The 24,734-nt window shown below is 39.9% G+C and overlaps 1 protein-coding gene across 1 annotated transcript in view; it reads left to right on the top strand.

The window, feature by feature from the left end:
* NXPH2 (neurexophilin 2) overlaps positions 1-23,464 on the top strand; it is a 142,649-nt gene extending 119,185 nt beyond the window's left edge. Inside the window, exon 2 of the mRNA XM_049889256.1 lies at positions 22,625-23,464. Within this exon, the coding sequence (XP_049745213.1) occupies positions 22,625-23,368 (744 nt within the window). The 3' untranslated portion in view covers positions 23,369-23,464. The remainder of the gene's footprint in view (positions 1-22,624) is intronic.
* Positions 23,465-24,734: the final 1,270 nt, after the last annotated feature.

Below are 24,734 nucleotides of genomic sequence, written 5' to 3'. Positions count from 1 at the left end.
TAAATTTTTAAATATGCTGCACTCCTTTTCATTAGTTACTGAGTACAGAGAAATCACGCCCTCAGTCCAAGACCCAGCCCAACAACTAGCTACAGGGAAGAAGCAAATCTGTCACAATGATGGCCATATAAAGAAGGGTTGTACTATAATTATGAACAAAAGTCTGTCTTTCCCAGAACCCAAGGGAAACCAAGTAATATTCATGACCCTACCCCACCCAGAGTACTATGAATACATAGAATGATCTTTTGTAAGCATTTTTTTCATTAGTGCCCTTCCTTTCGATAAACAGATTGACAAAGAAAGCCACATCTAAAGGCTGATACTGACTCATTGGAGGCATAGAATCAAAGTACAGGCTTCTAAACTGAGAAAGGGACATTTGATTCTACTACAGTCAGAAATTAATTCCACTTCTACTTAAAAAATTTATAGAATAAGCTCTTCATTATTGAGCTTTTAATGATCAAAATAGCCTTAATTTTTAAAGAAAGAATATTAAAATAAAATAACCATGATGGTAATAATGGTGACAGAGACACACTTGCAGCATTTCTAATTGCCACAATAATTTAGAAATAATCTATGATTTCCTAAACAACTGTGAGGTTATTTTAGATAATTCATTGGTGGTACAAATGGTTTGCACTCAGTTGCTAACCTAAAGGTTGGTGGATCAAAACCTATCCAGTGGCACTGAAGGATGAAGGCCTGATTATCTGCTTCTGTAAAGATTACAGCCAAGAAAACCCCATAAGCAGTTCCACTCTGTAACACATGGGGTCGCCATGAGTCGATATTGACTTGACAGTAGCCAGTTTTTGTTTTTTTTTGAAGTTATATGAGAACTCAAAAAAAAAAAAATCAATCCTAAAACAGATGCCACTGAATTAAATGTAAATTAAGCTTAAGTGTATGACAACAAATTAAAAGCCTTGTGAGAATGTTGAAAGCAAAACTTTGAAAAAGGATCTCTACCTAAGACAGATGATCAAGGTCAACATCAACAGTGATCAGTCATGTTGCTGGCATGTGCCCTCGATATGATGTGATGACAATGGCACTTTTCATCTGTGTTCTTCCTCCCAAAACACATAACCCAAGTCTAATCGTGAGAACATCAGACAAACCCAAATTGAAGGGCATTCTACAAAATTCCTAACCAATTCTCCTCAAAATATTCAAGGTCATAAAAAACAAGGAGCCTGAGAAACTATTGCCAAGAAAAACCTAAGGATTTATGATGACCAAATACATTGTGGGATCTTGGATGTAATCATGGAACAACAAAGGAACTTAAAGAAAATTTAAGGAAATCTGAATAAAGTAAGGTCTTTAGTTAATATTTAGGAGCCCTGGTGTAGTAATTAAGTGCTACAGCTACTAACCAAAAGGTGGGCAGCTCAAATCCACCAGAAACTCCTTGGAAACTCCATGGCGCAGTTCTGCTCTGTCCTAGAGGGTCGCTATGAGTCGGAATCAACTCAACGGCAATGGGTTTGGGTTTTTTTTGGTTTGGTTGGTGCAGTAGTTAAGAGCTCAGCTGCTAAACAAAAGGTCGGTAGTTTGAATTCACCAGCTGCTCCTCAGAAACCCTAGCAGTTCTACTCTGTCCTATAGGGTCACTAGGAGTTGGAATCAACTTAGTGGCAATGGATTTGGTTTGGATATTTTTTTTTAGTTAATAATAATGTGTCAATCCCCATGTGTCTGTCAGTTTGTTGTGCTATGGTGGCTTGCATGTTGCTGTGATGCTGGAAGCTATGCCACTGGTATTTCAGACACTAGCAGAGTCACCCATAGTTGACAGGGTTTCAGCTGAGCTTCCAGACTAAGACAACCTAGGAAGAAGGACCTCGTGGTGTACTTCTGAAAAAATTAGCCAGTGAAAACTATATGAATAGCAGTAGAACATTGTCTGATATAGTGCTGGAAGATGAGCCCCTAAGGTTTGAAGGCACACAAAATCTGTCTGGGGAAGAACTACCTCCTCGAAGTACAGTCGACCTTAATGAAATGGATGTAGTCAAGCTTTCAAGACCTTCATTTGCTGATGTGGCATGACTCAAAATGAGAAGAAACAGTGGCAAATATCCATTAATAATAGGAACATGGAATATACAATGTATGAATGTAGGAAAACTGGAAATTGTAAAAATGAAATGGAACACATAAACATCAATATTCCAGGCGTTAGTGAGCTGAAATGGACTGGTAGTGGCCATTTTGGATATGACAATCATATGGTCTACTATGCATTGAAGAAGAATGGCATTGTATTCATCATCAAAAAGAACATTTCAAGATCTATCCTGAAGTACAATGCTGTCAATGATAGGATAATATTCATGCACTCCAAGGAAGACCAGTTAATACAACTGTTATTCAGATTCACCCACCAAGCACTCAGACCAAAGATGAAGAAATTTAAGACTTTTTTGCCAACTGTTGCAATCTGAAGTTGATCAAACATGCAATCATGATGCATTGATAATTAGTGGTGATTGGAATGTGAAAGTTGGAAACAAAGAAGAGAGAACAGTGGTTGGAAAATATGGCCTTGAAGATCAAAATGATGCCAGAAACACATGATAGAATTTTGCAAGACTGATGACTTCTTCATTGCAACTACCCTTTTTCAACAAAATAAACTTGACTATACATGTGAACCTTACCAGACGGAATACACGGGAATCAAATCGACTACACAGATGATGGAAAAGCTCAATATCATCAGTCAGAACAAGGCCAGGGGCCAACCGCGAAACAGACCATCAGTTGCTCACATGCAAGTTCAAGTTGAAGCTGAAGAAAATTAGAACAAGTGCGCGAGAGCCAAAATATGACCTTGACTATATCCCATCTGAATTTACAAACCATCTCAAGAATAGAATTCGTGCATTGAACACTAATGACCGAAGACCAGACAAGTTGTAGAATGGCATCAGGGACATCCTACATGAAGAAAGCAAGAGGTCATTGAAAAGACAGGAAAGAAAGATCAAAATGGATGTCAGAAGAAACTCTGAAACTTGCTTTTGAGCTTAGAATAGCTAAAGCAAAGGGAAGAAATGATGAAGTAAAAGAGCTGAGCAGAAGATTTCAAAGGGTGGCTTGAGAAGATGAAATAAAGTATTATAATAAGATGTGCAAAGTCCTAGAAAACCAAAAGGGAAGAACACTCCAGGCATTTCTCAAGTTGAAAGAACTGAAGAAAAAATTGAAGGATTCCGTAGGGAAAATATCAAACAATGCAGGAAGCATTAAAAGAAGATGGAAAGAATGCACAGAGTCACTGTACCAAAAAGAATTGGTGGACGTTCAGCCATTTCAGGAGGTAGCATATGATCAAGAACCAATGGTACTGAAGGAAGAATTCTAAGCTGCACTGAAGGCATTGGCAAAAATCAAGTCTCCAGGAAATGATGGTATACCAATTGAGATGTTTCAGTAAACGGATGCAGTGTTGGAAGTGCATACTCATCTATGCCAAGAAATGTGGAAGACAGCTACCTGGCCAACCTATTGGAAGAGATCCATATTTGTGCCCATTCCAAAGAAAGATGAGCCAACAGAATGTGGAAATTATTCAACAATATCACTAATATCACACACAAGTCAAATTTTGCTGAAAATCATTCAAAAGTGGTTGTAGTAGTACATCGATCAACAGGGAACTGCCAGAAATTCAAGCTGGATTCAGAAGAGGACGTGGAATGAGGGATATCATTGCTAATGTCAGATGGATCCTTGCTGAAAGCAGAGAATACCAGAGAGATGTTTACCTGTATTTTATTGACTATGCAAAGATATTCAACTGTGTGGATCACAACAAATTATGAATAACATTGTGAAGCATGAGAATTCCAGAACACTAAATTGTGCTAAAGAGAAACGTGTACATAGACCAAGAGGTAGTCATCGAACAGAACAAGGGGATACTGAGTGGTTTAAAATCAGGAAGGGTATACGTCACGGTTGTATCCTTTCACCATACTTAATCCGTATGCTGAGGAAATAATCCAAGTAGCTGGACTATATGAGGTAGAACTAGGTTTTAGGATTGGAGGAAGACTCATTAACAACCAGTGTTATGCAAATGATACATCTTGCTTGCTGAAAATGAGGACTCGAAGCACTTACTGATGAAGATCAAAGACTGCAGCCTTCAGTATGGATTATACCTCAACATAAAGAAAACAAAAATCCTCACAACTGGACCAGTAAGCAACATCATGACAAATGGAGAAGAGATTGAAGTTGTCAAGGATTTCTTTTTACTTGGATCTACAGTTAATATCCATGGAAGCAGCAGTCAAGAAATGAAACCACACATTGCATTGGGCAAATTTGCTGCAAAAGACCTCTTTAAAGTATTAAAAAGCAAAGATTTCACCTTGAAGACTAAGGTGCGCCTGACCCAAGCCATGGTGTTTAATCACCTCATATGCACACGAAAGCTGGACAATGAATAAGGAAGACCCAAGAAGAATTGATGCCTTTGTATTCTGGTTTTGGCGAAGAATACTGAATATACCACGGACTGCCAGAAGAACAAATCTGTCTTTCAAGAAGTGCAGTCAGAATGCTCCTTAGAAGCAAGGATGGTGAAACTTCATCTCCCATACTTTGGACTTGTTGTCAGGAGGGACCAGTCCTGGAGAAGGACATCATGCTTGGTAAAGTAGAGGGTCAGCAAAAAAGAGGAATGGTTTCAGTGAGATGAATTGACACAGTGGCTTCAGCAATGGGCTCGAGCATATCAATGATCGTGAGGATGGCGCAGGACCGGGCAATATTTCTTTCTATTGCACACAGGGACTCTACATGTCAGAACTGACTGGACAGCACCTAACAACAATGTGTCAATATTGGTTCATTAATTGTGACAAGTGTACTGTAGAGTAAGATGTTAACAATAGAGGAAACTAGGTACCGAGTATATAGGAACTCTCTGTACTGTCCGGCTTCACAACTTTTCTATAAACGAAAATTATTCTGAAATGAAATGTTTATTAAAAATACTCTACAGATACAGTTGAAAAAAAAGATCTTCTGATATAATGTTTGCAGAAATGGTGCTTTTAAGTTTATAAATTATTTCCATAATTCGTGACAGTTCTCACATCTGCTACTATAAAATTCATTGCAGCTTCTCTGCCTTTTGGGAAAAAATGCATTTAATTATCGGTGAAATTCTACTTCAGCTTCTTATGATGACTGATTTGAACCTGTCACCGTTTTTTTTCCTGAAAACAAAAGCACTGAAATGAAACACAATTTTATTCCTCTACTACTTTCCTACCACCTGCTTCACTTAATTGATGAAGGTTTGAGCTTTTATTAATCTTTTTGAGCTGCTCTGTAAGATGCAGAAAAAGCTAATATGATACCATTGTACCTAGCTAATGTGTGTGCTTTGTGAAATTGATACGCCCTGCCAAGACATAAATTAATTAAGCTTTGATAAATGTGTTGAGATCAAGGAACGTTCAAACAGATAAAGCACAGTGATTCCTCTTCTTTTCCCTTTTTAAAATTCCATTTTGTGCTCACTGCTAAATGTTTTTTGCATTATCATTGTAATATGATGAGACAAAAGATAGCAATGATACTGAACTTAGCATGAAGAGCCCCAGCAAGTACAAAAGTAACTAGGGGTATACAGCCATGTGTTTTGTAGATAACATCTTTCAATCTCACCTCGGACAGAGTGGCTTGTGAAGAGGCTCAGAACCACCTACAGTCTGCCCCCAGCATGTTGTATCACAGAAATTGTTCAGGAATGAGGGTGCCTGCCAGACACTTTGTACTTTTAGCTCTCTTTGCTGACTCATTTGGTAGGGTGGAATCAAAGATCCACAAACACATTTTGTTGGCAAAGAGAGCTCACCTCTGCCTGTGATCTGGATATGACTCAGACGCCAGTGAAACTAGAAACATGACGGAATACTTGATTGATGTTCAGGGATTGAGAAGGTTGATTTCTGCTTGGTCATTAATTTACCACATGGAACTGAACAATTTGCTTGATTAACCATTAATCAGTTTCCTTGAGGGGTCTGAGCGCTCATATAAACTTTGGGGACACTTCTTGAATAGGAGCATGGGACTATCCATTGTACCATGAAAGAACCATCAGTCATTGAACGCCTTTTGCCAGGGATTGTGCTCAGTAATTTCTATTCATTATTTTATTTAGTTCTTGAAACTAACCAGCAAGAGAGATACAGGTGAGAAACCTGAGGCTAAGGTCATACTCCTAAGCAAGGGGTGAGGAGGTCATCAGGCACAAACCTATGCTTTTTCCAGTATGTCATGCTGCTTCCATATTGGAAGTATGTGGATGAGTGGGAGGCAGGAAGTAGCCCATCCAGCCTCCAACCGCCCCGATCAAGTCTTCTGAAGTTTCGCAGGAGTGCTGGGGACTTGGATCATACAACCCTCTATGTAGACCTGGAATAGGAGAGAGTGCCCTCTCAGCAGTGATGCAGTATAAAAAACTATAGCAAGGGAAAGGCCGCACAAGTTAGGCCAGTGGAGGAGGAGGTTGGCAGAGGCGCTGTAGTCACAATTTTGGGGAAACCTAGAAATATATTTACCCTTTTAATTCTGCTTTTCCACTAATATATCATTATCTGCTATCTTATTGAGAGCTGGGTTTAGATTTGAAACTCAACACTTGTGAGACCTGTTCATGTATTTGAGAAAGTACTAAACAGATGAAGTTAGGTATAGCTTTTCTCAACTTGGCTAAATGTTGTCATAGCAGTTAGAAATGTGATGGTCTAGGGCAAAGTAAAAAATACGTATATGCATACACACACACACTAAGAAGCCTAGGTGGGACACATGGTTTGCAGTTGGTTGCTAACCTAAAGATTGGGGGTTCAAACTCACTCAGCAGATCCGCAGAAGGACTGGTGAACTATTTTTGTAAAGATTACAGCCAAGAAAACTCTATGAAGCAGTTCTTCTCAGTAATACATGGGGTCACCATGAGTTGGGGGCCAACTTGACTGCAGCTAACAACAACAAGTATACATCTACTTTTCATCTCAGGAACCTCCAGTGGGTGTTTTCATTAGAAGAGAGAGAAATTATAGATCTGTCCTATTAGCTAAATTTTATTACTTTTTATTATACAGCCAGCCTTAAAATTAAAGGTTCCTTGAGGTTTCAGCCTGAAGAGTAGTGAGTGAGAAAGAGTTTTTAGAATCAAATTCCATTTTAAATTCTCTTATGAAGAATCTTTTCTGAAGAGTTAAAGAGCCTTTGTAGAAGCGAGTAATCACCTCCAGTCTATCTGTTTGAAAAGCTTGGGACTTTTTTGCACTTATTTTTCTTAGGATGAGTCATGTATGTTTGGGTCAAGTTCTGCCACAATATCAATTACTACAAAGAAAATCTTCATTTTTTTTTCATTCTCACAGTAAATGGCCATTAAAATTTTTTTTTTGTTACTATTATTTTTATCATTAGTGAGTAGTCTGTGAACTATAACAATAAAAGTCCTAGAGATGAGAGAGATACCTCATAAGGTGTTAAGGTCTATCATGTATTCTAAAATGCACCAATATTAGTTAAGATAGATACCACATGATCTCATAAAACTTACTAATTGCATCATGAATAATGGGCTCAATGCTTATAGGTTTTTAATAGCAGGAAAGTTAAGAGAAAATCAAGCAAGCTGCTACATCAAGAAAAAAGATTCAGGAAGAAAAAAATCAGGAAAATTTGTAACTTAAAAACTGTAAGAAAACAAAGAGCATTTGCTTTGCTGCTAGTAGCAGGAGGGTTTTCATACTTGTGAGTGAAAAAAATTTTTTGAATGGAAAATGAATCTTAATTCTGCTAATGAAGTATTAACTTATAGCTTGGTATGTAAAGAAAGAATTGTGTAAAGAATTGACGCCTTTGAATTGTGGTATTGGCGAAGAATATTGAATATACCATGGACTGCCAAAATAATGAACAAATCTGTCTTGGAGGAAGTACAACCAGAATGTTCCTTAGAAGCAAGGATTGCGAGACTATGTCTCACATACTTTGGACACGTTTTCAGGAGGGATCAGTCCCTGGAGAAGGACATCATGCTTGGTAAAGTAGAGGGCCAGCAAAAAATAGGAAGACCTTCAACAAGATGGATTGACACAGTGGCTACAACAATTGGCTCAAGCACAACAACAATTGTGAGGATGGTGCAGGACCAAGCAGTGTTTCGTTCTGTTTTACATAGGGTTCCTATGAGTTGGAACCGATTCAACAGCACCTAACAGCAACAACAACAACATGGTGTGTAAAAGTAAGAAGTGAATATTTTGTTAAAGTAAGTCATAAAAGGGAAATGACAAAGGGATATGGCTTTGCTAAAAGAAAGGAAGGAAGGCGGGAGTGAGGGAAGAAATTAGGAAGTTGTACCAAACTGAAATGGCAAGTAGAGACCAGGAGTTAAAGGAGCACTCCTTGTTACACATCAGCAAATGGCAGATGTGTCTGTCAACATTTCCCAAGCAAGGCAAATCTAGTGCAATACTGGAAACAGGTGCAAAATAGAGTAATAATCACTGTAATGAGCAACAAGAGTCATAATCACAGAACAGAAAAATTGGCTGTTTACCTTGATCAGCAAGGAGTCTCTTATCTGTCCCTATTTCCTTGACTCTCTTGCTGGAGAGGCCAAGATGCTTCCACTTGAACCAGATGGCATCAGTTCTCAGGAGACTCAGATCATAATGGGAGCTAGGGAACTGGACTTCATGGACTGTTAACAGTAGATTTGAATGAGGTTTGTGCTCATCATAATTTGATTGTTTAAAATCAGAAAGGTATAGTTACAGTGTCAGAAATATCCAGAACATTTTGAGCAAGAAACCCCCTTTAACTAGTAATGGCCTCTCTTTTCCTGGTGAATATCCCAGTCCTTTAACACCATAAGAGGGAAAGAAGTATTAACTTGGGGTGTGTAAGCTCCTAAGAAGAGGTAATGTGGATTTAAGTCCACAAAAAAGTGAGAATGTACATCATATCAATATGCCCTTTTGCTAAACTTCACTCATTTAAGTGACGAGAAGATAATGCAGAGAAGAATAAAAATGAGGAAGAAAAGCCTTCAGGAAATGAATCAAAGGGGCAAATATACTAAAGCATACACATTCTTGAGTCCTTGAATTCTCATTCAAAAGTGACCAGATTAAAACACTTTATTATGAAGCTTAAACTTCTAAATGTTTATGAACTTACAAATGATACCTTCACATTATTAAAATCAGCTACTTATTTAAACCATCACCCCTCTGTCAACTTGTCATACTGTGGTGTCTTGCATGTTGCTGTGATCCTGAAAGCTATGTCACTGGTATTTCAAATACCAACAGGGTCACCCACAGTAGACAAGTATCAGTGGAGCTTCCAGACTAAGACAGCCTAGGAAGAAAGACTTGGCAGTCTACTTCTAAAACAGTTGACCAATAAAAACCTTATCAATAGCAGCAGAACATTCTCTGATACAGTGCCAGAAGATGAATCCCTCAGGTTGGAAGACACTCAAAATACAACTGAGGAAGAGATGCCTCCTCAAAATAGAGTCGACCTTAATGATATGGATGGAGTCAAGCTTTTGGGACCTTCATTTGCTAATGTGGCATGACTCAAAATGAGAAGAAATATCTGCAAACATCCATTAATAATCATAACATGGAAACTACAAAGTAAGAATCTAGGAAAATGGGAGTTGTCAAATATGAAATGGAATGCTCGAAGATCTATATCCTAGGTGTTAGTGAGCTGAAATGGACTGGTATTGGCCATTTTGAATTGGACAATCATATGGTCTGCTATACTGGGAATGACAAATTGAAGAGGAACGGTGTCTCATTCATTGTCAAAAAGAAGATTTCAAGATCTATTCTGAAATACAATACTGTCAGTGACAGGATAATATTCATATGCCTACAAGGAAGACCAGAGCCCTGGTGGTCCAGTGGTTAAGAGCTCAGGCTGCTAACCAAAAGGTTGGCAGTTCAAATCTACCAGCTGCTTCTTGGAAACCCTATGGGACAGTTCTACTCAGTCCTATGAGCTTGCTACAAGTCAAAATCAACTAGATGGCAACAGGTTTGTATTTCTGGTTTACAAGAAAGATGAGTTAATACAACTATTATTCAGATTTATTCACCAACCACCAATCAAAGATGAAGAACTTGAAGAATTCTACCAGCTTCTCCAGTCTGAAATTACTCAAACGTGCAATGAAGATGCATTGGTAATTACTAGTGATTGAAATGCGAAATTTGGAAAGAATCAGTGCCTGGAAATTATGCCCTTTGTTGTTAGAAATGATGCAGGAGATCGCGTGATCACATGATAGAATTTTACAAGACCAATAACCTATTCATTGGAAATACTTTTTTTCAACAACGAAAACACCGGCTTATACACGTGGACCCCACCAGATGGAACACACAAGAATCATATTGACTTCATCTGTAGAAAGAAACAACCGACAAGCTCAATATCATAAGTCAGAAAAAGGCCAGGGGCTGGCTGCAGAACACACCATCAACTGCTCATATGCAAGTTCTAGTTGAAGCTGAAGAAAATTAGAACAAGTCCATGAGAGCCAAGTTCAATCTTGAGTATATCCCACCTGGGTTTAGAGACCATCTCAAGAATATATTTCACTCGTTGAACACTAATGAGCCAAGACCAGATGAGTTGTGGGATGACGTCAAGGACATCATACATGAAGAAAGCAAAAGGTCATTTAAAAAACAGGAAAGAGAGGAGCGGGGCCAAGATGGCGGACTAGGTGGATGCTACCGCGGATCCCTCTTGCAACAAAGACTCGGAAAAACAAGGGAATCAATCACATACATAACAATCTACGAACTCTGAACAACAAGCACAGACTTAGAGATGGAAAACGAACAAATACGGGCAGACAGCGACCGTTTTCAGAACCAGGAGCCAGCGTACCAGGCAGGTGACCTTCGGAGCCTGATCTGGGGCAGAGCCCAGGGGGGCAGACGGCACAGAAAGGGGGCCCACCCCTTCCCCCCCGAACCCATCCCGGGAGGAAGTCTAGCTGGTTGGCGCGGGCGGCGTAGAGGTGCAGCCGGAGGGAGAAGCACCCGGGAGGCAGTGGCTGATCTGGGAGTGGGGAGAACAGCGTCCCAGCTGGGGTGCCGTCCCGCCGGGAGTTAGGCGAGAAGCCGACGGGGCGCGAGCGGCGGGGGGGGGGTCAACTATATTTCCCTAAAGTGACCCTGGGGCGGGGCCCACACGTTCGTGCGGGAGGACGCACACCCAGTCCGCGCGTGTGGCGCGGCACACCGGAGGGAGAAATCCCCGGAAGTGACTGTTCTCAAAGCGGGGTAAGCAGCATCCCAGACAGGGAGCCATTCCGCTGGGATCTGGGCAAGCGCACGGGCGGGGCGTGAGCGCGGGGTCCATTATTATTACCCTGAATTGACTCAGGGGGCGGGCCCACCTGGTCATGCGAGTGACGCCCACCCAGTTCGCGCGAGAGGTGTGGCGCACCGGAAGGAGAAGTCCCCGGGAGGAAGTGATTGGTCCCGAAGCGGGGAAAGCAGCGTCCCAGACGGGGTGCCGTCCTGCTGGGATTTGGGCGCGCGCGGGCGGGGCGTGAGCACGGGGTCCATTTTTATTACCCTGAATTGACCCAGGGGGTGGGCCCACCTGGCCGTGCGGGTGACACCCACCCAGTTCGCGCGAGAGGTGTGGCGCACCGGAAGGAGAAGTCCCCAGGAGAAAGTGACTGGTTCCGGAACGGGGAAAGCAGCGTCCCAACCCGGAAGTCGTCCCGCTGGGATTTGGGTGCGCGCATGGGCGGGGCGTGACCGCGGGGCCCAATTACAATCCCCTGAATAGATCCTGGGGGTGGGCCCACCAGTTCGTGCGGGAAACACCCACCCAGTGCCCGCGAGCGGTGCCAAGCACCGGAGGGAGAAGTCCCCGGGAGGAAGTGACTGGTATCCGAGCACGGAAAGCAGCGTCCTAGCCGGGGACCCGTCCCGCCTGGATTTTGGCGAATGGGGGCGGAGTGTGAACGCGGTGTTCAGCTCTATATTCTGTGGTGCTACACTCCTAGCTCTCAGATCCCTCCCCCACCCTCCCCAGGCGGCCCCATTAACATCCGAATACCTGGAGCCAGACGGAGAATTCAGATAGGGATCTGACTGCATTTTTTTTTAGCCGACTACTTGGAAAATCTAGTTTCCCAGTGATGGCTCGGAGACAGCAGTCCATATCAAACCACATAAAGAAACAAACCATGACAGCTTCTCCAACCCCCCAAACAAAAGAATCAAAATCTTTCCCAAATGAAGATACAATCCTGGAATGATCAGATACAGAATATAAAAAACTAATTTACAGAATGCTTAAAGATATCACAAATGAAATTAGGATAAATGCAGAAAAAGCCAAGGAACACACTGATAAAACTGTTGAAGAACTCAAAAAGATTATTCAAGAACATAGTGGAAAAATTAACAAGTTGCAAGAATCCATAGAGAGACAGCATGTAGAAATCCAAAAGATTAACAATAAAATTACAGAATTTGACAACGCAATAGAAATTCAGAGGAGCAGACTCGAGCAGTTAGAATGTAGACTGGGACTTCTGGAGGACCAGGGAAACAACACCAACATAGCTGAAAAAAAATCAGATAAAAGAATTTAAAAAAATGAAGAAACCCTAAGAATCATGTGGGACTCTATCAAGAAGGATAACTTGCATGTGATTGGAGTCCCAGAACAGGGAGGGGGGACAGAAAACACAGAGAAAATAGTTGAAGAAATCCTGACACAAAACTTCCCTGACATCATGAAAGACGAAAGGATATCTATCCAAGATGCTCATCGAACCCCATTTAAGATTGATCCAAAAAGAAAAACACCAAGACGTATTATCATCAAACTTGCCAAAACCAAAGACAAACAGAAAATTTTAAAAGCAGCCAGGGAGAAAAGAAAGGTTTCCTTCAAGGGAGAATCAATAAGAATAAGTTCAGACTACTCAGCAGAAACCATGCAGGCAAGAAGGGAATGGGACGACATATACAGAGCACTGAAGGAGAAAAACTGCCAACCAAGGATCATATATCCAGCAAAACTCTCTCTGAAATATGAAGGAGAAATTAAGATATTTATAGATAAACACAAGTTTAGAGAATTTGCAAAAACTAAACCAAGACTGCAAGAAATGCTAAAGGCGATTGTTTGGCCGGATGACCAATAACATCAGGTACCAGCACAATACAAGGTCACAAAACAGAACGTCCTGATATCAACGCAACTCAAATAGGGAAAGCACAAAAACAAACAAATTAAGACTAATTCTAAAAAATAAATAAATAAACAAAATAATACACACAACAGGAAATCATGGAAATCAATAGATAAACGATCACAATAATCAAAAAGAGGGACTAAATATAGGAGGCATTGAACTGCCAGATGGAGAGTGATACAAGGCGATATAGAAGGATACAAGTTAGGTTTTTACTTAGAAAAATAGAGGTAAATAAAAAGGTAACCACAAAAAGGAATATCAATTCCATAACTCAAGAAAAAAGCCAAGAAAAACGTAACGACTCAATAAACGCAAAGTTAAACATTATGAAAATGAGGATCTCACAAGCTACTAAGAAAAACGTCTCAGCACAAAAAAGCATGTGGAAAAATGAAATGGCCAACAACACACATGAAAAGGCATCAAAATGACAGCACTAAAAACTTACTTATCTATAATTACGCTGAATGTAAATGGACTAAATGCACCAATAAAGAGACAGAGAGTCACAGACTGGATAAAAAAACACGATCCATCTATATGCTGCCTACAAGAGACACACCTTAGACTTAGAGACACAAACAAACTAAAACTCAAAGGATGGAAAAAAATATATCAAGCAAACAATAAGCAAAAAAGAAGAGGAGTAGCAATATTAATTTCTGACAAAATAGACTTTAGACTTAAATCTGCCACAAAGGATAAAGAAGGACACTACATAATGATAAAAGGGACAATTGATCAGGAAGACATAACCATATTAAATATTTACGCACCTAATGACAGGGCTGCAAGATACATAAATCAAATTTTAACAGAATTGAAAAGTGAGATAGACACCTCCACATATATAGTAGGAGACTTCAACACACCACTTTCGGAGAAGGACAGGACATCCAGTAAGAAGCTCAATAGAGACACGGAAGACCTACTTACAACAATCAGCCAACTTGACCTCATTGACTTATACAGAACTCTCCACCCAACTGCTGCAAAGTACACTTTTTTTTCTAGTGCACATGGAACATTCTCTAGAATAGACTACGTATTAGGTCATAAAACAAATCTTTCCAGAATCCAAAACATCGAAATATTACAAAGCATCTTCTCAGACCACAAGGCAATGAAGCTAGAAATCAATAACAGAAAAACTAGGGAAAAGAAATCAAATACTTGGAAAATGAACAATACCCTCCTGAAAAAAGACTGGGTTATAGAAGACATCAAGGAGGGAATAAGGAAATTCTTAGAAAGCAACGAGAATGAAAATACTTCCTATCAAAACCTCTAGGACACAGCAAAAGCAGTGCTCAGAGGCCAATTTATATCGATAAATGCACACATACAAAAAGAAGAAAGAGCCAAAATCAGAGAACTGTCCCGACAACTTGAACAAATAGAAAGTGAGCAACAAAAGAATCCGTCAGGCACCAGAAGAAAACAAATAATAAAAATTAGAGCTGAACTAAATGAATTAGAGAACAGAAAAACAATTGAAAGAATTAACAAAGCCAAAAGCTGGTTCTTTGAAAAAATTAACAAAATTGATAAACCACTGGCTAGACTGACTAAAGAAAAACAGGAAAGGAAACAAATAACCCGAATAAGAAACGAGAAGGACCACATCACAACAGAACCAAATGAAATCAAAAGAATCATATCAGATTACTACATAAAATTGTACTCTAACAAATTTGAAAACCTAGAAGAAATGGATAAATTCTTGGAACAATACTACCTACCTAAACTAACACATTCAGAAGTAGAACAACTAAATAGACCCATAACAAAAAAAGAGATTGAAACGGTAATCAAAAAACTTCCAACAAAAAAAAAGTCCTGGCCCAGATGGCTTCACTGCAGAGTTCTACCAAACCTTCAGAGAAGACTTAACACCATTACTATTGAAGGTATTTCAAAGTATAGAAAAAGACGGAATACTACCCAACTCATTCTATGAAGCTACCATCTCCCTGATACCAAAACCAGGTAAAGACATTACAAAAAAAGAAAATTGTAGACCTATATCCCTCATGAACATAGATGCAAAAATCCTCAACAAAATTCTAGCCAATAGAATCCAACAACACATCAAAAAAATAATACACCCTGATCAAGTGGGATTTATACCAGGTATGCAAGGCTGGTTTAATATCAGAAAAACCATTAATGTAATCCATCACATAAATAAAACAAAAGATAAAAACCACATGATCTTATCAATAGATGCAGAAAAGGCATTTGACAAAGTTCAACACCCATTTATGATAAAAACTCTAACCAAAATAGGAATTGAAGGAAAATTCCTCAACATAATAAAGGGCATCTATGCACAGCCAACAGCCAATATCACTCTAAATGGAGAGAGCCTGAAAGCATTTCCCTTAAGAACGGGAACCAGACAAGGATGCCCTTTATCACCGCTCTTATTCAACATCGTACTTGAAGTCCTAGCCAGGGCAATTAGGCTAGACAAAGAAATAAAGGGCATCCAGATTGGTAAAGAGGAAGTAAAGCTATCACTATTTGCAGATGACATGATCGTATACATGGAAAACCCTAAGGAGTCCTCCAGAAAACTACTGAAACTAATAGAGTTTGGAAGAGTCTCAGGATATAAAATAAACATACAAAAATCACTTGGATTCCTTTACATCAACAAAAAGAACACCGAAGAGGAAATAACCAAATCAATACCATTCACAGTAGCCCCCAAGAAGATAAAATACTTAGGAATAAATCTTACCAAGGATGTAAGACCTATACAAATAAAACTATAAAACTCTGCTACAAGAAATTCAAAAGGACATACTTAAGTGGAAAAACATACCCTGCTCATGGATAGGAAGACTTAACATAGTAAAAATGTCTATTCTACCAAAAGCCATTTATACATATAACGCACTTCCAATCCAGATACCAATGTCATACTTTAAGGGGATAGAGAAACAAATCACTAATTTCATATGGAAAGGAAAGAACCCCGGGATAAGCAAAACATTACTGAAAAAGAAGAAGAAAGTGGGAGGCCTCACCCTACCTGATTTTAGAACCTATTATATAGCTACAGTAGTCAAAACAGCCTGGTACTGGTACAACAACAGGCACATAGACCAATGGAACAGAATTGAGAATCCAGATATAAATCCATCCACGTATGAGCAGCTGATATTTGACAAAGGACCAGTGTTAGTCAATTGGGGAAATAATAATCTTTTTAACAAATGGTGCTGGCATACCTGGATATCCATTTGCAAAAGAATGAAACAGGACCCATACCTCACACCATGCACAAAAACTAACTCAAAGTGGATCAAAGACCTAAACATAAAGACTAAAACGATAAAAATCATGGAAGAAAAAATAGGATCTACCCTAGGAGCCCTAATACAGGGCATAAACAGAATACAAAACATTACCAAAAATGATGAAGAGAAACCAGATAACTGGGAGCTCCTAAAAATCAAACACCTATGCTCATCTAAAGACTTCACCAAAAGAGTAAAAAGACCACCTACAGACTGGGAAAGAATATTCAGCTATGACATCTCCGACCAGCGCCTGATCTCTAAAATCTACATGATTCTGTCAAAACTCAACCACAAAAAGACAAACAACCCAATCAAGAAGTGGGCAAAGGATATGAACACACATTTCACTAAGGAAGATATTCAGGCAGCCAACAGATACATGAGAAAATGCTCTCGATCATTAGCCATTAGAGAAATGCAAATTAAAACTACGATGAGATTCCATCTCACACCAACTAGACTGGCATTAATTCAAAAAACACAAAATAATAAATGTTGGAGAGGCTGCGGAGAGATTGGAACTCTCATACACTGCTGGTGGGATTGTAAAATGGTACAACCACTTTGGAAATCCATCTGGCGTTATCTTAAACAGTTAGAAATAGAACTACCATACAACCCAGAAATCCCACTCCTCGGAATATACCCTAGAGATACAAGAGCCTTCACACAAACAGATATATGCACACCCATGTTTATTGCAGCTCTGTTTACAATAGCAAAAAGCTGGAAGCAACCAAGATGTCCATCAACGGACGAATGGGTAAATAAATTGTGGTATATTCACACAATGGAATACTACACATCGATAAAGAACAGTGACGAATCTCTGAAACATTTCATAACATGGAGGAATCTGGAAGGCATTATGCTGAGCGAAATGAATCAGTTGCAAAAGGACAAATATTGTATAAGACCACTATTATAAGATCTTGAAAAATAGAAAAAACGGAGAAGAACACATACTTTTGTGGTTACAAAGGGGGAGGGAGGGAGGGAAGGAGAGGGCTTTTTATTGATCAATCTGTAGATAAGAACTGCTTTGGATGAAGGGAAAGACAACACTCAATACAAGGAAGGTCAGCCTAATTGGACTGGATTAAAAGTAAAGAGGTTTCCGGGATAAAATGAAAGCTTCAAAGGTCAGCGGAGCAGGGGCTGGGGTCTGGGGAGCTTGGTTTGAGGGGACTTCTAAGTCAATGGGCAAAACAATTCTATTATGAAAACACTCTGCATCCCACTTTGAATTGTGGCACCTGGGGTCCTAAATGCCAAAAAGCGGCCATCTAAAATACATTAATTGGTCTCAACCCACCTGGAGCAAAGGCAAAGGAAGAACACCAAGGTCACACGACAACTAAGAACCCAAGGGACAGAAAGGGCCACATGAACCAGAGACCTACAGTATCCTGAGACCAGAAGAACTAGTTGGTGCCCGGCCACAATCGATGTCTGTCCTGTCAGGGAGCACAACAGACAACTCCGGAGGGAGCAGGAGACCAATGGGATACAGACCCCAAATTCTCACTAAAAGACCACACCTAATGGTATGATTGCGACTAGAGGAATCCCAGAGACAATGCTCCCCAGAACTTCTGATGGCACAGGACAGGAACCAACCCCGAAGACAAATCATCAGGCATGAAAAGGACTGGTCAGTGGGGGGGAGAGAGATGCTGATGAAGAGTGAGCTAATTAAATCAGGTGGACACGGGAGAGTGTGTAGGCAACTCTTGACTGGAGGCGGGATGGGAAGATAGAGAGAGAGGGAAGATGGCAAAATTGGCACGAAACGAGAGACTGTAAGGGCTGACTCAATAGGGGGAGAGCAAGTGGAAGAAGGGAGTAAGATGTATGTAAACCTACATGTGACAGACTGATTGGAATGGTAAATGTTCACTTGAAGCTTAATAAAAATTAAAAAAAAAAAAAAAAGGAAAGAAAGAAAAGACCAAAATGAACATCAGAAGAGTCTCTGAAACTTGATCTTGAATGTTGAGTAGCTAAAGCAAATGGAAGAAATGATGAAGTAAAAGTGCTGAACAGAAGATTTCAAAGGGCAGCTCATAAAGACAAAGTAAAGTATTATAATGAAATATGCAAAGACCTGGGGTTAGAACAATGAAAGGGAAGAACATGCTTGGCATTTCTCAACCTGAAAGAACTGAAGAAAAAATTCAGGCCTAGAGTTGCAATATTGAAGGATTCTACGGGCAAAATATTGAACTACACAGGAAGCATCAAAAGAAGATGGAAGGAATACATAGTCACTGTACCAAAAAGAATTGGTTGACATTCAGCCATTTCGAGAGGTAGCATATGATCAAGAAGTGGTGGTGTTGAAGGAAGCAGTCCAAGCTACGCTGAAGGCATTGGTGCAAAACAAGGCCCCAGGAATGGACAGAATACCATTAAGATGTTTCTACAAACAGATGCAACACTAGAAGCACTCACTTGTCTCTGCCAAGAAATTTGGAAGACAGCTACCTGACGAACCGACTGGAAGAGATCCATATTTGTGCCCATTTCAAGGAAGGGTGATGCGACGGGATGCAGACATTATTGAACAACAGCATTAATATCACATGCAAGTAAAATTCTGCTGAAGATAATTTAAAAACAGTTGCAGTAGTACAGCAACAGGGAACTGCTAGAAATTCAAGCTGAATTCAGGACTTCAAACAAGGGATATCATTGCTGATGTCAGATGGATCTTGGGTGAAAGCAGAGAATACCAGAAAGATGTTTATTTGTGTTTTATTGCAAAGGCATTTGACTGTGTGGATCATAACAAATTATGGATAGCACTGTGAAAACCGGAAGTTTCACAACACTTAACTGTGCTCATGTGAAACCTTTGCATAGACCAAGAGGCAGTCATTCAAACAGAACAGGGAGATACTGCATGGTTTAAAAGCAGGAAAGATGTGCGTCAGGGTTGTATCTTTCCACCATACTTCTTCAATCTGCATGCTGAGCAAATAATCCGAGAAGCTGGACTATGTGAAGAAGAACACGGCATCAGGACTAGAGGAAGACTCATTAACAACCTGCGATATGCAGATGACACAACCTTGCTTGCTGAAAGCAAAGAGGATTTAAAGCACTTAAAATGAGAAAGATCAAAGACTTCAGTATGGATTATACCTCAACATAAAGAAAACAAAAATCCTCACAACTGGACCAATAAGCAACATCATGATTGTTACCATTGTTGTTTTTAGGTGCCGTTGAGTCGGTTCTGACTAATAAATAACTCTTGGTCCCCAGGGTGAAGGTGGCTTTTATTTCCTTTCTGGCAAAGAAGGGCTAAGGATTCTTTCCCACTGCACACCAACCTAAAAAAGGGGCACCCCCAGAGGATGAGACTGAAAGAGCAAGATCATCATTCATAAGGGCTCCTCCGTGTCCACTTCTGGCCCCTGTAGGGGTGTGCTCTCAAGAATCACTTCCCTTGGGGTGGCAGCTCCTGCATCCACAGAGGCACATGGAGGTATCTGTTGGTGCTCACAAAGGGGAAGGGGAGCAAGTGCCCTGAGTGGGGGAGGAGAGAGTTGAGGTGGCCAACCTCACACACCCTGTGCATGCCCGGGGTGATAATATTCGTAAGACCTGGCTGGTGTGGTTCTTCTCCCAAAAGGAACCCCTCAAGAAGAGCCTGGGGGGCCCATAGGCATAGCTCGTGGCTCCGATGGCTGGTATTTTAAATGTCCATCACAAACAGTGATGCTTCACCACACGGCAGCTTGTCTTCTAGACTGTCATGTAGGTGACTCTGCCTGGCTTCCATGTGGGGCTCCTCACTGGCAGGGCTGGTGACCCTGGGAATGGTGGGCAGGTCCTGGCGAGGGGTGTTTTGGTCATAGTTGAATTCTGACACTCCATCAGGAATTTCTGGTCATAGATGAGTCCAGTACCTCCCAGGGTGGTGCTGAAGAAAATAGTGAAGTTGTCAAAGATTTCATTTTACTTGGATCTACAATCAATGCCTGTGGAAGCAGCAGTCAAGAAATCAGACAATGCATCGCATTGGGCAAATCTGCTGTAAAAGACCTCTTTAAAGTATTAAAAAGCAAAGATGTCACTTTGAGGACTAAGGTGCATCTGACTCAAGCCATGGTATTTTCAATCACCTTATATGCATGTGAAAGCTGGACAATAAATAAGGAAGCCTGAACAAGAATTGATGCACTTGAATTATGGTGTTGGCTAAGCATATTGACTATACCATGGACTTCCAGAAGAACAAACAAATCCATCTTGGAAGAGGTACAGCCAGAATGTTCCTTAGAAGCAAAGGTGGTGAGACTTTGTTTCACCTACTTTGGACATGTTACCAGGAGGAATCAGCACCTGTAGAAGGACATCATGCTTGGGTCAGTGAAAAAGAGGAGACCTTTAGCAACATACACTGACACAGTGGATACAGCAATGGGCTTAAACATAGTAACAATTTTGAGGAAGATGTAGGAACAGGCAGTGTTTCCTTCTACTGTATGTAGGTTTGCTATGAGTCAGAACCAATTTGACAGCACCTAATGATGACAAATATATTTAAGAGTGCAATATTTATAACCCAGGCTCAATTTTTTTTCCTTTTTTTTTTTTTTTTTTTACCAAATTGGATTTGTGTAATGATCTGAAACAATTTTACCAGGTACTTTGCCAAGAGCCCTGGTGCCACAGTGGTTAAGAGCTTGGCTGCTAACCAAAAGGTTGGCAGTTCAAATGCACCAGCTGCTCCTTGGAAACCCGATGGGGCAGTTTTATTCTGTCCTGTAGGGTTGCTCTAAATTGGAATTGACTCGACTGCAACAGTTTTTTTGTTTTGTTTTGCCAGGTTGGAAAGGACTGGAGTAAAAGTTCATAAACTTAACATCACTTCTCTCCTCATCCTTTTCATCATGCTGACAATTTTCTGTGGACTCATTCAAGAGTGGTTTATGCCATTAGAGATAAGAGTCTCTCACTGTTTCCGCTAGAAACCTGTTTTCCAGAGTTTATAACTCATCTGTAAACATTCACCCAAGGAGACAGTTCTGTATATGTAGTCATTCTGCCCCTCATAATCCATATGGACTTAATGAAATGATTTTTAGAAATCATATGGACTTTTACATTACGAAGAGAATGAAAAGAAAAACCAAATGCAAATAAAGTGAGTGTTTCTATGTCTGATTTGAACAAAAATACTGGGAATCCATAAAACCTATGCCCAGAATTCTCTTTTTTTTCCCCATAATTCTTTCTTAGCAAGTCAAAGCATAAGTCAGTTGTGATAAAATTCACTAAATTATATGCAATCTATTAATTTTGAGTATATTCTGAAACATTTATTTCTGCTTTCGTAATGTCAGCTAAATTTAAAAATTTGACAATTTTATATGGTTTCAACTAAAACTTTTACAGAACTTTCTAATACTGTACACATGCCCTTTTCCTTATAGAGTTTGAGATGGGATTATACCAATATAAATGAAATTATATGACTTGAGCTTTTGAATACAGTTTGACCCTTAATATTTATAAATATATTTAAAAGAGGTTTATCAATATCTTACAATCAAATAGTTTTTAGCTCCTTGGAAGAAACCCTCAACATTCTGGAATAAGTTGTTTCCTACCAGCCCAGGGGGTGGAGGGGACACTCACAAATTTAATGATTCTAACAGATGAGAGGCAAACATATCCTGCTTTCTTCAATCTGGAAAAATAAAATTGTAAAGATTGGGAAACCAACTAAAATCAAATCAACCCATTAAAATAAGTGCTCTGTTTTTAATCTCATCATTTTAATGTACACATTCACTGATCTACGTTGCTTGAAATAGCACCTATCTTGTCACAGTGTTGAGCCCAGCTGTGTGTGTGAAATGCTGTTTAACTAGAATCTAGGTAATGTTGGAATAATTTCCCTTGTGCTTTGACTTCACTATGTATGCACACAAAGCCTAACCTGAAGTTTATTTCTCTTTTTTTTCTTTTCAATCAGCTATTTTGTGACAGTAAAAACTCAGCGCATGCCACAGAGGGGCTGGATTGGGAAGACAAAGATGCCCCAGGGACATTGGTTGGAAACGTGGTGCACTCAAGGATCATCAATCCCTTACGCCTGTTTGTTAAACAGTCTCCGGTGTCCAAGCCTGGTCAACTGGCCTATGCAGACAGCGTGGAAAACTTCTGGGACTGGTTGGCCAATATCACAGAAGTTCAGGAGCCACTGGCAAGAACTAAACGGAGGCCAATAGTGAAAACCGGAAAATTTAAGAAAATGTTTGGATGGGGCGACTTTCATTCCAACATTAAAACTGTCAAACTCAACCTTCTCATCACGGGAAAAATTGTCGACCATGGAAATGGAACCTTCAGTGTTTATTTTCGACATAATTCAACAGGCCTGGGCAATGTTTCAGTGAGCTTGGTACCCCCTTCCAAAGTGGTGGAATTTGAAGTTTCCCCCCAGTCTACCTTGGAGACCAAGGAATCCAAATCTTTCAATTGTCGCATTGAGTATGAAAAAACAGATCGGGCGAAGAAGACTGCCCTGTGCAACTTTGACCCTTCGAAGATCTGCTACCAGGAGCAGACTCAGAGCCACGTCTCTTGGTTGTGCTCCAAGCCCTTCAAGGTCATTTGTATTTACATTGCCTTTTATAGTGTTGATTATAAACTTGTGCAAAAGGTCTGTCCTGACTACAATTACCATAGTGAGACTCCGTACTTATCTTCTGGCTGACTCTTTACACAATGATGGAAATGAGGCACATGTATATAGTTAGAATGCCCAGGTACCAAGCCCAGCTCTTCAGAGTAAAGGATCCCTTTTGTTTCTGGCAGTGAACCTTAGTTCCCCATTAGGTTTTCAGATTTAAAAACCAGAAACATATTTAGTGTGAAATGTGTTTGTTTTGATCTTAAGTACCTTAATCTAAAGAGTCAAACTGCTTATAAAACCATCACTTTCATGTAAGATGACTAAGTTCTAGAAATATTGTTTCTTTAAAAGAACCATTAATGGTAGCAACATGTGACAAGACAGAACCAAATTATGCATGTGATAAACATTGCTCTTGAAATGAGCCTGCCTTTGAAATGTGTTTTGGAAGGTTATTTTAAAAATAGCAGATTCAGAAAAGTAACTGAAAAGATTGTATTTGATAGATGAATCGTGTTTTTGACATTGAATTCTTCTTTGATTGCTGTCTTTTTCCACACATCTGTGCTGTTATTGATATGAGAGATGAAAGGATAAAACTTGTTTCAAAACTCATGTGTGAAGTTACAGTGCCACAGTGGAACTAAATGCATTATTATTTGAGATAGAGTTGAGTGGACTGGTCAAAGTGCTTAGTCCAGTGTTAGTCACCGTCCTCATGATTTCTCAACTTAGTAATAATATTGGCACAGCAACGACAGTGCAAAAGGTACCTTGTATTGGGAAAACAAATCTGGCTCTATTGTAAGTCAGTTCAATAATAATGAAGATTATGAGTCAAACGGTTTTTAGATGCCACTTTTTAGGCTCAATTGCCAAATTCAGTGCTGTGAGATTATCAAAAACACTAGATATTTTTCTGTATTCACCCTACAACCTATGACCTCATTGTATTTATTTGATCTTGTCGTTTCATATACATCTGTAGAACATCTCTGAAATCGAGGAAAAGATATTATTTGCTAGGTTAGAATGGGAAAAAATTGGAAGAGTCAGGAGGAAATTCTAGACTTATGGGTTCATTATTTCTAGCCTCCCAAATTAAGTTTTCCTTAAAACCAATTATCGTCGAGTTGATTCCAACTCATGGCAACCCCACGTGTGACAGAGTAGAACTGAGCTCCCATAGGGTTTTCAGTGGCTGACTTTTTGGAAGTAGATCACCAAGCCTTTCTTCCAAGGCCTTTCTGGGTGAATTCTACCCTCCAACCTCTCAGTTAATGTGTAGATGGTTTGCACCACCCATGACTCCAAGTTTTCCCTAGATTTAGTTAATTATTTAAATGAGGGATCAAACTGTATATGGAAATAAAGAGTTATATTTCAAGTTTAGTAATTATAAAGCACTGATAACTAAGATACATGACTCAGTCAGTCTTTTGAGGTT

The sequence above is a fragment of the Elephas maximus genome, chromosome 6 (genome assembly GCF_024166365.1).
Source record: "Elephas maximus indicus isolate mEleMax1 chromosome 6, mEleMax1 primary haplotype, whole genome shotgun sequence".
NCBI lineage: Eukaryota > Metazoa > Chordata > Mammalia > Proboscidea > Elephantidae > Elephas > Elephas maximus.
The sequence above is the reverse complement of the archived record's forward strand: the minus strand, read 5'-3'. Positions and strand labels throughout refer to the sequence as shown.